Raw genomic sequence first — 18,298 nt, forward strand, 5'->3', positions numbered from 1 at the left:
AGAAATTCCTTTTTTTTCTAAAACCGGTTAGAAATAAGAATTTAAGCGAATCCTCAACAATCCTCTTCCTTAAAATTGAATTCGGATATTTAAGAAATCCGCGATGAGATACGGAAAAATAAACTAGAGCATCATTTAAAACTTACGGCGAGTCAAACAAACAGTTATAGCTGAGAAAATCCAAGTAAAAAATAACTACACCCAAAAAAGACGAGAAAATCAAAGACTGGTAGTCAGGCTTAGCAGTTGCATTTGTCAAGTCTAGTCAAAGCATTTATTTCAATTAGGCACTTTTTAAACGTCAAATTGAATTGTCCGTCAGTCTGTCTGCCAGTGAAGCTAGATGCTCGTTCCAACAAGAGTGGTTACAACGTATTTATCTAACTGTATTGCAACCTGATTAGTCAGTATCAAGTAGGTAGTTATCAATGTCAACAATGGTGAATCATTATTTACTTAACGCTAATATTGTGTCTGTCATGATCAAGAGGCAGCGACTGCCACTACTGGACTATATGGCCTTCATATACATAAAAGGTTTTCTATCAGTCTGATTGTACGACACCTTTTTTGAGGGAGGAAAATCATCCAATGTTACCTTGGGTTAGGCGAGGAGTGTCAGACTCTTACTAATCATAAACCACCCCATTCCGTCTCCTGCTTCGAGCCGGAGTCCTAGTAACCAACCAGGTAATCCGCAGCTCCCGATTGCGGTAAGATTATAGTTAGGTTGTTAATATTTTCTTCTCTGCTGACACTAAAGAGTTTGGGAGGTTTATAACTCAGCAGTCGACTGTCCGTTGTTTTTTTTTATGGAATAGCGGGCAAACGACCTGCCTTCTCACCAGCGATCAGCGCCGATAATGGACACCCGCAACACTAGAGGAGCCACATGTGCGTTGCCTTTTAAAAAAGAATACGGTCTTTTCTTGTCCGTTTGAAGGTCGTATCCGTTTGAAAATACCGCTGACGACAATTTATTTCACCGTTTTGCTGTGATGGTGTTACGAGAGTTGGAAACTAATAAATACGGACAGTAACCACTTTAATTCAAGCTACTGGTAATGAATAACCAGTCTATCACAGTTTATTAAGCAAAATATCTCTCAAAATCGGAACAAACAATGAATAAAAGACCATTTAAATCGAGCTTTGTAACCTTCACAAACTTATTAGATGGGAGGTCAAGGTGATATAGATACGGGGTCACTGGGTGATTGAGGTCAGCAAATTTTACATTGATCTTGTATTTTGCAGATGGATAAACACAGATATTCCTGTATTTCTTTATGGAATAGGGGGTTAAGGAACAGACGGATCACCTGATCAGTGCCGCCTATGGACACCCGCAACACCAGAGGAGTCTGAGATGCGTTGTCTGAGGAGTATATATACTTATTTGATGGGTCAACGTTTGGCCGTTATCTCGCCTGGTGGTAAGTGATGATGCGACCTACGATGGAGCACGTCTGGCCATAAGCAACCTATTCATTCGGGCTTTGAAGACACCCAGGTTATATGATATATACCCATCAGATTTTTTTAGATCTTATGATAGTTATGATTCCAACTTGTTCTTCTTTAAGCCATCTTCTTGCTTCTTGAAATGTTGCAGAGGTAAGTATTTATAATTGTAAATACGAAGAAGGGAAAAGACTAATTCACGTGAGTAAAGGCTTGAGTCAAAGCTATACTATTAGTTATAAGAGATTAAATGAATACAAAATCTTTGCTCTTAAAAATAAAAGTAACTACAAAAAAGTAATATCTTCAGCTTACGTCTAAAATGAAAAAGTGTACAATCATAGTGTTCCGATTTGGCAATTTGAGAATTACAAAACAAATATGAATCATACACAATAATGATAACAGTAAGAGACATAGACTTCCTCAATCTATTCTTACCATTCGATAAATCATCAATTAATCAAAATTGGGTCAGCCGTTCCAGAGTTACGTTAGACCATACATACAAACGAACATTTTTCTTTATAATCCAAATAAAACCATGTGCAATCGTCAAAACACGACGATGCTAATTTAGATTGTAACCTACTTTTTTTGTAAAGTCGGTTAAGAGTACTGTTATGTCAGACATAACGTTTTTTTTTTTAGAAACCTCAGCTCGTTTGGGTTTCATGTTAATGTTGAGTTTATAGAATTTGTATAATTAATTTAATATTAAGTTAATTGGAATGGAGTTAGTCTACTTTTTAATGACGATATTTTTCTGAAATAAGTTGTTTCTACTACTCAGAGACATTTAATGATTACTGAAACCATTCCTTAGTACCGATTTTGTTCCGAAAACAATTGCTAAGGACTGGGTCAAGTAGCCATTAAATAACTCTGAGTACGGCGATTTGTTTCTTAAGAGAAACACAGAGATATGACAACCTCCCAAACCGCTGCAACTCTTGTAAGCCAGGATCTACAGTAGATAAAACCATGAAAACACCGGAACACCGGAACGTCCGGCGCGTCCTAGGGACATGAATGACAGTCTTGGATCCCGCAACGAAATAAATCAGAAGATATTATTAGAGGAGAAGGAAAAAAACACAAAGAGGTAGGCAGAAATGCACATTCACAACATAGTTTCACCAGTTATTATGTTACGAGTCAGATGTAATAGAGGGTTATGAGCCTAATACCATACACCAGATAGAATTCTGGACTCCGTGCTTTTACTCCGAAAAACATTACGACAATATAAAAAGCCCCAATATCGCTTTGCTCAACCATAGTATAGCATTCGCACTATCAACATCGACTAACGAGACAGTCATACTCATAAACAAGTACCTATATATATGATCTAAATAAAAACTCGATTCATAAGATGGGTACCGAGTGTCCCTGGCTAAAAATAGCGAGTAAATCTTCGGTGGGCGTTGCAAGACTTGCACGATATACACGAGATGACGAACTGCTTAGCGGATGTAATTGCATACATATATTATTGTGAGATAGTGTGGATGGAGAGAGCTATGCTCGGAGTATCTTTGCGCGACAAAATCCGAAATATGGAAATTCGCCAAAGAACAAGAGTTACAGACATAGCTCTCAAAATATGCAGGCTGAAGTGGCAATGGGCAGGCCACGTCGCTCGGAGGACTGATGGCCGCTGGGCCAGGAAGGTGACTGAGTGGCGACCGCGGACCGGAAGACGCAGCGTGGGCAGACCTCCCACTAGGTGGACCGACGACATCGTCAGAGTGGCGGGGAGCCAGTGGATGCAGGTGGCGGCTTGTCGTTCTACGTGGAGGACCAAGGGGGAGGCCTTTGTTCAGCAGTGGACGTCTCTCGGCTGATGATGATGATGATGATGATGATGTATATTATGTAAGAACTATCTTGTCTAGCTTAGATATGGAATTATAATTATTAAACAAAGATAGATGTGTTAGTAGAGGAGATGTCATAACTGGATTTCCTTTTAACATAATCTTTTTCTTTGCATGCCTATTTATGTAAGATGTACAAGGGACTTTAAATTTTGTATCGGGTAATAAACTGTACGTACATTCTTGGCAAATAAATTATTCTATTCTCTCCTATACATAATGCGTGACACTATAAGGGAAACACAAAACATTACAAACCACGCCCTTCTCTTATGACTGTGGCGTAAATGAGACAATGAAAATATATTAGCCTCGCGATCTACGATCCAGCGTTAATATCAGTGTTAATAAAACTTAACCAGGTCATCCGAGGACGGTTTCTTCTATTATAAACTCGGGTTTCGATAAAAGGTCTGGACCTTTTATAGTTATTGGTATCCCTATATCACCTGGCAATCGAGGAGATTATGACAAACCCACTTTATGTAGAAAAGTGGACATATCACGGACGACTGATGATAAAAGATCGAATTTGTTTATGTATAAACTTAATTTAGTACCTTTAGTCTAAATTAATTATTATGTTATCGGCTTAGGAGGCGAGGAACTCGACTAGTTTCAAGCCATGCTAGAGGCTCATATTCATGAGCAGCATTCCGCGACACACGACGCGGCGATTGTCGCGCTGCTACGTGAGTAAGCCGATAACATAATAATTAATTTAGTATGTCTCACGAAAGTTACAATAAAATCACCTTTAGTCTAATCTAGAAACGCTAGAAACTTGATATTTCCTACAAATCAGCTAAAAATTAGCTAAAAACCGCAGAGAAACTAACCGAGTCGATAACCCACATTCGTCCAGCGTCAGTCGCAACGTAAAACAGTTATGTCAGGATGACGTCACAATCTGTTATCTGGGGGCACGGCAGTGCCCCCGCCAAGTCGAGCAAAAAAAGCGGCACGGCCGTACCATCCTTTTCTCGAAGCAATTCGGGCCTTTTTCGACCCCCTATAATTCGGTTGTGGATAAAGCAAGAAACCTGAATCTTCAGTAACTAATCCGGCATTGTATAAACACGGAATATTTAAAATTTCAGTCAATTTGAACCAGTAGTTTAAGAATGACAACTTGTTAAAGTTTCTAAATTTTGTCACTCACTGACTCACCGATCATCAAAAGTCCAAGGCACTTCTAGCAGACTTAGAAGCTTCATATTTGGAATACATATAGAGTTTAGTGTCTTAATCATAGGAAAACTTAAATATTTTGTAATTTCGGTCCAGTTTTCCAAATACACCAACTGCATCAATAACTTTGTAATCCCATATAAATATATGGGATTACAAAGTTATTTATGCAGTTGGTGGTTGGTGGTGGTTATAAATTTAATAGGTGTAGATAGGTACCTACCATATGAGGCAAGGGAGGGGGTATAGGGTGGGTAAGGGTGTGTTTAGCCCATGAAACTGAACAACATTATTACTTGTAAAATGGTCGACGTAATGAAAAACACATGATTGGACATGTCTTGAAGTACGAAGATCTAATAAAACAATATATTATAACATCAAAGCCTCCGAGAAAAGCACATAGAGACAGGGAATGGGCTTTGAGAAAAACTGTGGCTGAAGCTCAAGAAGTAGTACCGGAAAAGAAAAAGAGGAAGACTACATATAAAAATAAGAAAATATCATAAGACCTTTAACAAAATTCGTTAGAAGTAGATGGTATCAAAAAGAAAGGCTCTACAAAAAGAAGTGAGATCCCATCAAAAACATCCTGTAAAAAACCCAAGTCTCGCAGCTCAGTCTTTCTACCGTCAAAAGTTGTGAGATCCATGTAATACCAAGTCGGTTAATCTATTTAGTGTCTACTTGAAGGACCTTCTGTCTTAAGTTATTACATAAGTTATTATCATGCCAATATTAAAAATATTTAACGTTTTAAACAAATAGATCGACTTGGACATCGCATGAAAACAAAATGAATATTACAATATTATATTAGATTCTTTAGTCTCTCGCGCCTCACGCGATTGAAACTCTCGTTCCTGTTGGTCGCTGGCCCGTCGTGCTGTGTAGTGTGATACATACTAATAATCAAATCAAGCGATGTCCAAGTCGATCTATTTGTTTAAAACGTTAAATATTTTTAATATTGGCATGATAATAACTTATGTAATAACTTAAGACAGAAGGTCCTTCAAGTAGACACTAAATAGATTAACCGACTTGGTATTACATGGATCTCACAACTTTTGACGGTAGAAAGACTGAGCTGCGAGACTTGGGTTTTTTACAGGATGTTTTTGATGGGATTTAGTTTTATTGTGGAAGTGAAGTTTGCAAAATCTTTAGTTACTAACATTAACAGCCGTACTCAGAGTCATTTAATGGTTACTTAACCCAGTCCTTAGCAATCGTTACTAAGGAATAGTTTAAGTAATAATTAAATGTCTCTGAGTGCGGCGGTATGGGTTTTCCACCAGAGATGTGCTATGATACGTTGCTGTAGATGCGTTTGGCTTCCACCGATCATATTCATTGGTACACAAAGCTTAGCTCTGAAAACGGATTCAACTAGTTAGGATATGTTTTTATATGGAAAGAAGATTCGTGCTATGAATGGTTTCCCTATCGATACATCGCATACTCGAGGTTATGCATGTTAGTATCAGTGGAAACGGTCACATAGTTTCTCAGCTAAGCTATTACATCTTCGCAGCATAGCTATGTAGTTACATAGCGCCCTAGGTGAAAAAGCACCCAAAAGGTATGTTTGTTTGTGTTTCTTTCGCGTGGCAACGGCGATACAAACAAAACATAACTACAATGATCTTTTGTGCTATTAGGGGTAGACTATGGTCGTTAGCGTAATGCCTGCTGAGCCGAAAAGGTATTCTTGAGGTTGGGAAACATATTATTGGACACTCGATTACTTAACATCACCATCACCATTTGGCAGAATAAGTCCACTGCTGAAGATAGGCGGGAGATTAAAATCTTAGGGGTTAGAGGGGTGCCTCAAAGTGCCATCAGACCACCACAGATTGGCCCGAATAGGGCTAATGCCGACCCGAAGCTGCAGACTAACTAGCGGGTTACCGGGGCTCCAGATCGAAAAGCAGGAGTAGGAACGAGGTGGTTTTTAGTCAGTAAAAGTCTGACACTACCTCCCTCTCGCGTCGACCAAAGCGAGAGGAGCCAATAAATGATTTTCCCTCTTCAAAAAAAAAGAAGGGGTTAGAGGGGTGTACGTTAAGTTATGTACAATTTGCTTAGGTTCGCTGTAAAGATGCTTGTTTCTTGAAGTTAAGTTGGTCGAGTTAATGAGTGCTAAGAGAAAGAATCACTTATGTTACGTTTATTAGTTAAGTTATAACTGTTAAACAAGTTGAAAGTTGACGGTTCCGTTCTCAATCGTTGGTTTATTAGCACTGAATTAATTTACTTTATCGATGACTATTTATAATTAAAATTAAGAATGCTCGACGCGACACAGCTGCGTCAGCACTATCCATATACAGATTAAGAGATTTAGATTTAATCAAGTACAGGGGATTTGATTAAATCCGCACTTTATGGACGACTTAAAGACCTTAGTAGGAGGTCAATGGAAATTTAAAGAATGCTGTTTCCGGCCTTTGAATGCTCCACGCAATGAAAGTCTTAAAACATACCCAAGACCGATAAAAGATTCAGTAGCAAGTCCAGGTATTCTCGCCCTTTTCACATTTACGCATTTTGGAAAAAAAATCGTATGGTAATTTCTATCACTTCGCACAATTTCTGCAATGCAAAACAAGTTTCTTTCTACGTACGACGGTTAATCCGATTACTATGCGGAATGGTACCGACGACCCTGAATACGGAAGGTAGACTAGTCACTGCCATTCAGATGTAGCAGAGTCGAAAATATTTATATTAGTTAGGAAGTTGTTGAACTGTAGATTGCAAGAATTTTGGGCTGATTAGGTTACCAAATTTTGGGATTTTTTGTTAAAAAATATTGATGGAATGGTTTGTGTAACTAATACAGGCACTGAATTAGCCATGAAGCAAATGTAAAGAGAAGATGTCATAACTGGATTTCCCTTAAACAAAATGCGTGACGTTTACGAGATGTGCGAGACCCGAGACTACGCCCTGTATTGTCCACATTTTATTTATTGTGCCACTTTCTGAACACATATTAACTACCTAAATAACTATGTAACACCATGGCTTTTTTTGTGTGCCACAGTGCTCAATCACATTATGACATCTCCTCTTTGTTCTTGCTTTATAGAATTATACCTCAAGAAGAAAATGACACCATCGAGCCTATAATAACTCTTGCTTTAATTAAAATAATAAAAAATATTACAAACAAACTCTTACACCACATTTTACAACAAACAAAACAACGTTTATTGTTACGCTTTCTCAAATATCCGTTATCTGCGTCAAAATCAATCTGCCATACTTGTCAAGTTAGGCTTTTTAGACATTGACAGCGACTTTATTGCGAGGTGCAGAAGGGCTATTTTTGAATGTCTGATTACAATGCGTAATCAATGCGATCTACTCTATCGATAGATAGATTTGTACTAGAGGTAGGTAGTTATTGAATGTTTTATCGTTTTAATCGATCAGTAACTTTATATTGATTTTTGATTGAGGAATTAATTTATTACATGACATTTCATGTTTTTGGTGATATTTATTAATGTCTCAGATGGAGAATACTTGTCTGATTAACCTCTTTTTTGAGGGGGAAAATCATCCAATGACTTCTCCCACCTTGGGCGAGGGAGTGTCAGACTCTTACTGACTAAAAATCACCCCGTTCCTACTGCTTTTCGAGCCGGAGCCCCGGTAAACCCGCTAGGTAGTCCGCAGCTCCAGATCAGGCTGATTAACCTCTAGTCTGCCGGTATTAGGGACACGATAGAAAACACATTGTGCCTTGCGTAGATCTGCGTTCCGGCACAACACGGGTTAATTGTTAGTCTACCTGACATAATATTTCATGTTTTTACATACACATTTTTAACACTATTTAGGTCCTAAATGGTGTTAAGCCCTAAAAATTTTGGTCTTGAATATGAAAAAGAAATCTAGATATAGAAAAACAATACATTTCTTACAATCTGCTAAAAACTGATAGAAACACTGCCATGTTACCGAGACCACTACTAACCACGGACACAGTATGTTAGCCCAGGAATGTATCTCCACCCTCATGTTCAAACAGTCACGCTTACGATCACTACATCAGCATAGTCAACTTCCTACACATAACCAGACAATCAGAGATAATGAGCCCTCTTCACTGTCAAACCATAACAAAAAGAACCGTTAGTTACTCCATAAAAGAAATCTATGTAGTTACGTCAAAAACTGTGACGTAATTCCCCTAAAAATCTTACGAACGTACGCTGAGATGCTGTTTAACTTTAAGAGATGTAGTAATGAGCATCTCTACGTCTCTTGCGGCGCTAGAGTAATGTTAGGTCTATTGAACAATAGAATAGTCGGTAGTCGAAGTCAGTCCGTCAACTTTATGTTGATTGGGCTAATATATGACCATTGACTTATTGACGTATTACGACTCCATTGCGGAACACAGGCCCAGCATATAAGAAAGCCATAATCCCCAAACTTTTCTTTATGGGGAGAAATCATCAACTTCTGCCACCTTGGGTGAGGCGAGAGGGAGTGTCAGACTCTTGCTGAATAAAATCCACCCCGTTCCCAATACTGCTCTTTGAGCCGGAGCCCCGGTAAATCCACTAGGTAGGCCGCAGCTCTGGGTCGGGCATCACCCCTACTGGGCCCCATCTGTGGTGGTTTGATGGCTCTTAGAAGCGCGCACGGAACGCGACGCCATACGTGCGTATATGGGTCTGATATGATAATCCTTAAACTTGGTAAGTGGTTTTACGATCGCAATTAGGTCACCGAAAATTCCCATTAGGTACCTGTCCAGAATGCATTATGATTTATGCAGCTTGAACGACATCTCAAAAAATGAATGACGTTTGAGCAAACGGCCTTAACACCTTTGTCAAACTAAGTAGGTCGGTTTAAACAATCGTAGGCGAACACAAGTAACACTTTATTTATTAATATTTTAGACCTTATTAGCTCAAGTATAAAGGCGATAATTCTTTGTCATCGTAACCAGGTTGTGTTTGCTTTGGATACGATTTATTAATTAATTTGAGCTATATTTGTATGGGTATAAGGGTGAAGGTCGCATGTAAATATTTAATTTGATAAATAAATCGATACATTTATGTTATGATTTGGATTTACCTCGATAAGTCATCGCAGGTGTGGGTTCCAAAGTAGGCTATCCTATATCAGGCCATATTAACTATAAGAATTTTAATAAGTTAAATAAGTGTAGAAACCAACGGCTGGTTGGTAGCAGGGTATTCAGGGTCTCGCGGGTGTATTAAGAGTCAACTAAAGAACTCACAGACTCACATTTGACAGAGACTAGGTAGCAGTGCTTTCTGATAAACCTGAACTTACTTAGTGATCTTTAACTCGTTTTTCTTTTAATATGGTATAAGCCCATAATCGAGAAGACGGATCACCTGATAGTTAGCAATCGCCGTCGCCCATGGACACTTGAAACATTAGCGGCGTTACGAGTGCGTTGCCGGCCTTTTGAGGGTTAAGAATCGGGATTAGGAATATAAGAAACCTCATCCTCCCCTTTAATTGGGCCTTCGTTAACCTCACTCACACAACGCAAGCGTTGTTTCACGTCGGTTTTCTGTGAGGCCGTGGTATCACTCCGGTCGAGCCAGCCTATTCGTGCCGAAGTATGGCGCTTCTACACTTTTGCCAAGCATGGAATGCTTCATGGAATCTCCTATGTAGAAGAGGCCTGCAATCCAGCAGTCGACTGTCGCAGCCCATTGATGATGATGAAGTACGGTATCTTAACTCATAATTGCTACGAGCAAAACCTAAAGAAAAATTTAGTTCAAAACAAATTAATTTTCCGGTCACGTGTGCCCTTTTAAAAGATGCCAATCTTATGGCTTCTCTCAGTGGAGTACTTGTATACTCGCTTCACAGTACTTGCATATTGTAAACTGTAGATTTCAAGACACGTGACCAATTTTAGTAAAAAATTTTTTTCCATCATTTAACTTTGGTCGATTTGAGATCAATGTTGGATACCATAAGTCACGGGTGAAGGCCTATGTTCAGCAATGGACATCTTGTAGATCTGGGGGCACGGTAGTGCCCCCGCCAAGACGAGCCAAGCGAAGCGCAAGGGCACTACCTACCTTTTCTCGAAGCGCTTCGTCGTATTTTTGAACCTTCATAACTTGAGTTTGGGTTATACCAGATAAACAAAATTTTCAGGATATAATGTCAGTGGTAGACTTAATAAACCTCTAAAGTTTCAATTGCATAGCTCTTATACTTTAGATTTTATTGATATCTAAAATACCCCGATTTCGTCACTCACTCACTCACTCACTGATGATCAACAAAATTCTTAAGGTACTTCCTGAAGTCCTAGAAAACTGAAATTTGGTATGTAAGCTAGTATTAGTACCCAAACAACAAAAAAATCCTAAAACTTGGAACTTTTACCCCCCAACCCCTTAAACTAGGGGGTGAAAGTTTGTTCGAGACTTCCGCAACTTTTGACGCTAGAGGTCTGAATGCGGCCGCGGAGGGGTAAAAATCTGAAATAGGGAAACTTAATTCCCTATTTCCTGCTTGAGATCTGAAAATTATACACAAGTACATAGAACACAAACTTTTCATCAAATCAAAACATTATCCTACCCATAAGTACTTAGATATGAATAATATTACTACACTTCACTTCGGTAAGTGTTTATTAATCAACCTATACTTTTGAACATAAGCATCGTTAGTATAGTATGCGCCAACGCCCGCCGCCTGCCCCCTCGTCCCCGCGCAGTAGCTAAAAATAATCGGCCCGTCAGCGAGCGCGGCACCCGAACGCGGGCAGACGCGCGAGGGCAGACGTCGTTGACGGTTGTCTCGTTGAATGAAAAGTTTTCGGAATATTTCGGTGATTTAAAAGTTTGCTATCGCGGAGAAAAAAACCATTTGCCTAATATTTAATTGTTAGTAGTTTAGTAGGTAAAGGTTTAGATACTAGTGTTTTAATTTTCATTGATAAAAAGTATTAGGATTACGTTTGCAATTTTCTTATAAATTTAGTAGTTTAGTAGGTGAATTTGTCGCTCATTTTATCTTTCTATCATAAGCAACCTACAAAAAGAAATGAAATCCCACAAAAACATTTCATGTTAAATGTTGCCAAGACGAGACCATATAGCTCGCACTGTCAAAAAGTAATCAGATCCCGTGTAGAGCCAAGTTTCTAACCCTATACTTTTGAACTGGCGAGTTGGCCGCACGGAAAGAGTTTAGAAGATTGAATAGATTTTTAAGCTCAAGCCCATATGACGAATAGCAAGAAGTCCGTGCGGCCGACTCGCCAGTTCAAAAGTATAGGGTTAGAAACTTGGCTCTACACGGGATCTGATTACTTTTTGACAGTGCGAGCTATATGGTCTCGTCTTGGCAACATTTAACATGAAATGTTTTTGTGGGATATTTTTATGTTATAAGCTAGTAAAGGGAGCAGACGGGTCACCTGGTAGTGAGCAATCGCCGCCAACCATGGTCACCCGTAACACCAGTGCGTTACAAGTGCGTTGCCGGCATTTTGTGGGTTAGGAATTTAAGGGTTATTGGGGAAGTTGGCATTGGGAAGGGGTAATTGAGCAGCTGATACGGATTCGTATTATCATTAAGATAAACTTGGCAAGTGCCTAGGGCGCCAGGTTTAAGAGGGGCGCCGCGAAACACACATGCCCGACTTCCCATAACTATAGTGTAGCGGCGTCGTCTAACAAAAATTAGGGGCGCCTATGAGGTGCTCGCCTAGGGCACTCTCTAAGTTTAATCCGCATTTGGGCTGATATGATGATTCGGAATAAATAATAGAACCTCGTGTTGAGTACCCTTAGTACGAGTTTGGCTAACATTTAAACCAATCGGAACGAGAGCGCGTTTGGCACTCTGATTGGTTGGTTTATTCAAGCCGGCCAATCAGAGCGCCGAACTCGCTTTAAACGTAAAGCAAATTCGTACTAAGGTTACAGAAAAGAGGGTTGTGAAACTTTTTCTACGTAGACCGTGCGTTATACCTACGGTAATAAAGGGCACAAATTATTGCAGAAATATTGAGTGTTTCTTATCTATACTTACACAGAGTGTCTCAGAACCGTGGGCCATCGACTTTTGTGACACCCTGTATTATAAAGAGCTGAAGTTTGTGATTAATTAAAAATCAGGTCTTGGCAAGAGCAACATGTTTTTGGATGGACAATCTGCGTCATTATATTAAAAATAAAAATAAAATGCGCTTACCTGATCAAAATCCTTCTGTCTTAAAGGCATTTGAGGCCGCACATTGGTGTTTAAAGAACTCATTTTGTTTCAATATTGCATAGACGAAGACAAAACTATACACGATTCATATAATGTAATAAAAAAAAATTATACTATTCACGATAAGAGATCACAGAGTCAGCTGTTAAGCTGTTATATACATAATTTTTGTTTGTTTGTTTGCTTTCTGCTTGTAGGTACACTATGTTGTAGTTGTTGCTGCGTATGTCAATTCTGTAACAAAGGAAATGTTCTTCATTAGTTATTATAAATCTTATACTTAGGTATATGTATAAAGCTGAAGAGTTTGTTTGAACGTACTAATCTCCAAAACTACTGGTCCGATTTGAATAACTTTTTTTGTAATAACTATCGTGAAACACGGTTCACATACGTATATTCATGGAGAAAAGCTCTACTAGATTCGAATCATAAAGCGACTGTTCATCAAGAGCAGTGTGCGCAAACGCAGCGACGTCGCGCAGCCAACTCGTAACTAATAGAGCTTTTCTCCATTAATTTAAGTGAGTAAACCATGATTTTTAGTCAATTGATTTTGTGTCGGATATTCCATTTATCGAGGACCATTTAAGGGATAAAACATCATCTTGTGATCAATAGGAACCGCAGTAGAAGCAGAGCGGGTAAAACCGCACCGTTATTTTGCAAATAGGAGATAAACAAAATTCTCTATGTCCAAGGAAGAAAACATACCATAAAATAATCAGTAAATCAACATACAGTTACTTTTCTGACCTTGAAAATGTGTATAGAAATGATGAAATTATAATTTCTAACATATTACCCTACCATTACCTATGTATTCATTCAAATTGATACTGTATTGTTTTCAGTATTAAGATCAGTTTTGAATGGATTGAATATTAAGGTGTTTTGATCTGTTATGAAAAGTGATTGGCTTCTTTGTCTAGAGGTCATAGGCATAAAATTGTAGCTATTGTTCCTAAAGGATTAGCTAGATGTGGATATATAACAGTGGGCATAACTGTGACTATCCTTAGGGAGTTTAGGGAGGTATGAAAATACTAGCTTCTGTCAGAGGCTACATCCGCATCTCCATAGGATAAAAAGTCCCGTGGGATCTTATTTTATCACCCAAGTCAGCTCATATGCTGCCTTTATACCAATTTTCATCAAAATCTGTACAATAGTTTCAGTGTTATTGATGGATAAACAAACAAACTATCACATTTACATAAATATTAAGTGTATTGTGTAACTTATTTTATCAAGCATTGAAAGGGACTTTTCTAATTTAGGTACCTATTAATTAGTAAGTCTTGCCACCAATAGACCATTGAGACAGTCAAAATTGACAACAATTTTCAATATGCATATAACAATTCATAGAATGTTTTTATTCCATTATTTATTATTTAGCCCTAGATTCAATTCAAATTGCTTAAATACTAAAATAACAAGAATATCAAACATTACACATACTTTGCTCAATAGGAACAATCAATTATTATTTATTATTAAAATATTATTTATTAGACTAAATAAAAACAATAGATAAATGTAGCAACATCCTCGAAGTAAAGAAATTGCATTTACTACAACTGCAATTTGCAATAACTACACACATGAAGTTGTATTAGAGATTCTTTTATGGAGCTACAAAGATGGGTCTTGAAGAATATTAACATCAGTAAATTGAGTGCATTTTATACCCAAAACAAATATGCAGAAACATGCATACTTGTATCAGGTACTCTGTATTGTACTCTGTATGCTTTTCCACCAGGGATGTGATTAATATTGATGGAGATCAATATCAATTATAACATGTTTAACAATATCAATTATAACATGTTTAATTGATATTGATCTCAATAGTCCTTCATTTGGTTCTTAGTAGACCCTTGGTAAGAGCAGGGGTGGTCAGCATTCTTTCATTTACCACAGCATAATACAGTAGTTTCTAACTAGTCAAATTCAACACTTATTGAAATGTCAAAAACGACACTTTTCTATGAATTTTGTAGGAGCAGCACTACTTAATGTGATCAATTTTTTTTTTCAGTTAAATAACATACATAAGTATTTCTCAAAAATAAGGTACAAAAATTAAATATAATTGTCATATTTATGTTCATTTAATTGTATTAAAATGTACTGTGCCCACCCTACATTACAATACATTTCATTTTCCTAGGCCAAAAATAATTTATTTTGAGTTAGTTAATATATCTTTGTGATTGTGACTGGTTCACACAAAAGTGGGTGTGCTCAGGGCTTCTACAGATGTCTAACACTAATCTGTCAACCTGTTGTTGGGTGGGGAACCCCACCTACATGTAGTAACTAAAGTGGGCTAAGGTGAATAAGTGCATATGACTGTGTTATTTGTATTGATTTTGTGACCAACAAATAAAATAGATGTAAGTAACTTAATTCCAATAAATAAAAGATGTATAAGAAAGACCTACAGCTTAATTGTTATAAACAAGATAGACTCGTGGAATGTTAGCCACCTACTTCTTTTTAATATAAAAGTGTTATCAAGATTCTGAGTGTAATATTAGTCTTTTAAGCATTAGTCTAAATTGTCCTTTTCAATCCAATCGCAATGAAAATCTCTACCTTTGAGGCCACCACCTCAAAATATAACAAAACAATAATAATAGTCTCTTTTGAATCCAATCAATCGGTTTAAATAACCCTTATAACCTGGTAACTTAGAGACATTTCATTCACACTTCATATTAAATATAAAAAATTGATATTAAATGTCCATAAAACCTACAACACAATAAAACCTACAAAGATGGACATAAGCAGATACTGCACTTAACACCACACACAACATATCAACATACAACATAGTATGTTATATTACTCATTCACAGATATGCAACAGACGCAGGGAAAGTGTTACAAGGCGCTGCAGTGTAGAAAGTGATAGATTAATAATTAAACTTGACTAGCGAGTTGTTGTAAACAATATGGCTCCTGCAGAAAACATAACATAACATCTAAGAGGTAGGCAGAGATGCTTACAAAAAATGTTAATATCAACTGTTGGTGTAGCTTCAAATAGAGAAGCAAGAGAAAGAAACTCCGTTTGTTTCTCTCTTGTAAAAAATATATCTGTTTACAATTTCTGTGACACATTTTTCTAATTAAAAATTGTACATATACATGAGAATAATGCAGACTTTGCAATGCATAATACAAATGGTAGAACTTACTAAGTTAACATACTGATACCCTTTGAACTAACATGGAGCTCCCATAATTATATACCAACAAACAGGTGATGAGCTTATTGTTATTGTGTCAGCAACAATTACAGACTTTCAGTTACTACTAAGGAATTTTCGAAAGACAGAAATTTTTGAAGAGGAAGTTAATAAAAACTAATGTGAAGTCTTACTTCCCGGGTCTATAATTAAAGTAAGACAGAATAGAGAATGGGCACAGAATTGCATAAAAGCCAACTAACAGACATGTTTGACAAGAATCACATAAGTATTCTTTGATAAATCTGAACCTGTTCAACTAAAACCAGCCCTGGAGGCTAGTAGGCTGGTATAATCTCCTGATTAAGGCTGGCAAACACCACTTTAGTAGCGAAAACCCTTAATCTAGCACAGGACTGATATGAGATATGTATGATAATCAAAATATTTGGAAGATTAATATATTATTATGTACATTTTCACGAGAAATGAGTAGGGTTTGTCTTATGAATGGATAGAAAGCTACAGAATGAGAAACTATAAGAAAAATTAAGCAACTAGAGTTATTTTTAGCTCAAATATTGCATCCTATGATCATCATACTCATATTATCTATATTGCAACATTATATTCACACCAGTTGTGTTAAATGAGGAAACAATACAAGCTCAGTAATGTTATTGTCATTGTTTTAAATACATATAAGCATTATAATACACATGTAAAATGTAGGTAGCTATATGTTTATAGGAATAAAATGTATTGAAAAGGCCATGGTAGAAAGGAAATCTGCTGCAAAAAGGTTTTAACAGATACAAAACCGTGCATGACGTATTAGGCCTCATATGAAAGTTCCTTTGCCTGTATGCAGCTGTTTTACCTACATCTGGTACATGCAATACTTTTTCTAACAGTTCTAACATAACAGCAAAAAAAACTATGTCAAGAGGATAACAATCAAGTATAACTGCATTTTTAAACAAAACTCACTCAACAGTAACTGCTTGTTCAACTGGAACGAGTTATTTACATAAAATAGTACCCCATACGACAGACGTACCCACTTTCTATCATAAAAAAAAAACTTAATAAAATAGCGGGAATTTGCTATACGTCAAACGGTTCTGTGCAATCTTCGCCAGAAAAAGTAAAAGTGAATATGCACATGACAAAGGAATTGAGATTTTGCAACCTAAACAAGGGCAGATGAAAACATGTTTTTTTACAATACCCGACAAGCTATCACTTTCAACGTACCTTCACAGATTCACAGACACACTTCATGGCACTGTATTTAACACTAAATAATCATAAAATAAACGATTTAAATAAAATAAATTGTTCAATTACGACTGATTTCTTTGCTTGACAATACACAGGTAAGTACACATCTGTACCTGACAATCGACTGACAGGTATTTTTATAATACTACAAAATATGCTTCAATATAAAACCCATAGAAATGATACAGCACTATGAAGGCATATTATTTGATCGGATTATACTTACGTAGCAATCGTTTTCACGCTGTCATCGACCACATTTCACTTGAAATTATCGCGACACAATGTAACGTACCGTTGTACACTTATCAGATCACAATATGATTTACAAAATTCAATACAGGAAATAATTGGCCCTCGTTAAATTAACCATTTCTTTCTCGCACTTTTATTGAAAAGAAACAACAAGGAGGAAGAGAGAACAAAACCTTTTTTATTTTTGACCTGAAACAGTAGAGATGGCGCTTTGGTATTCGTCTTATGCATGCGTTCAGAGTTTCTAGGAAAATTCAAAATACATAGATTGCAAGTTTTTGTTATTAAATCGTTTTTATAAGATTAATAATTATAAAATATTCTAATATCTCACAATTTTATTGCTATCTATTGCTGATTGGCCCGCTCTTGTATAACATTACCTATGTATGACTATTATGAAAATTTAGATATTACTACTTGATGAAGGTGAAATATTACTACCGGTAAACTATGGCAACTTTACCAGACCCTTGGCAACTTTACCATACTATAGGTATTCGGTATAAACTCATTTATCTAAAAATCTACCCACTAGAATTCTGTTTTGTAATAGTAGTATTTTTTAGACTTTAAAAGGAAATATTTACTATATTTTGCGTAGACGTAAGACTACTATTATGCCAGTAATGGCCGTTACAGTGTAGTGCGTGAAAATGTGCTAAAAGTTAGTAGTTCCTAAATTGTGCTCACAGAGCCTAAATTATTTGTCACAGGTGAGTGAAATTTTGATCTTGTATGTATAATATAGTTGGG

At 37.0% G+C, this 18,298-nt stretch overlaps 1 protein-coding gene across 7 annotated transcripts in view; it reads right to left on the reverse strand.

Annotated features, from left to right (window-relative positions):
- Nucleotides 1-17,742, reverse strand: part of LOC118279685 (cullin-1) — a 51,560-nt gene extending 33,818 nt beyond the window's left edge. For 3 of the 7 annotated variants that reach the window (XM_050702347.1, XM_050702346.1, XM_050702344.1), the window contains exons 1-2: nucleotides 17,514-17,742; nucleotides 12,777-13,031 (exon numbers count right to left, since the gene is read on the reverse strand). In XM_050702347.1, the coding sequence (XP_050558304.1) occupies nucleotides 12,777-12,839 (63 nt within the window). In that variant the 5' untranslated portion in view covers nucleotides 12,840-13,031; nucleotides 17,514-17,742. Of the gene's footprint in view, nucleotides 1-12,776; nucleotides 13,032-17,260; nucleotides 17,428-17,513 lie in introns of those variants that run through there. The other 4 variants (XM_050702351.1, XM_050702348.1, XM_050702345.1 and 1 more) reach the window with 2 other exon arrangements.
- Between the last annotated feature and the right edge of the window lie 556 nt (nucleotides 17,743-18,298).

Source organism: Spodoptera frugiperda, chromosome 22 (genome assembly GCF_023101765.2).
Source record: "Spodoptera frugiperda isolate SF20-4 chromosome 22, AGI-APGP_CSIRO_Sfru_2.0, whole genome shotgun sequence".
Lineage (NCBI taxonomy): Eukaryota > Metazoa > Arthropoda > Insecta > Lepidoptera > Noctuidae > Spodoptera > Spodoptera frugiperda.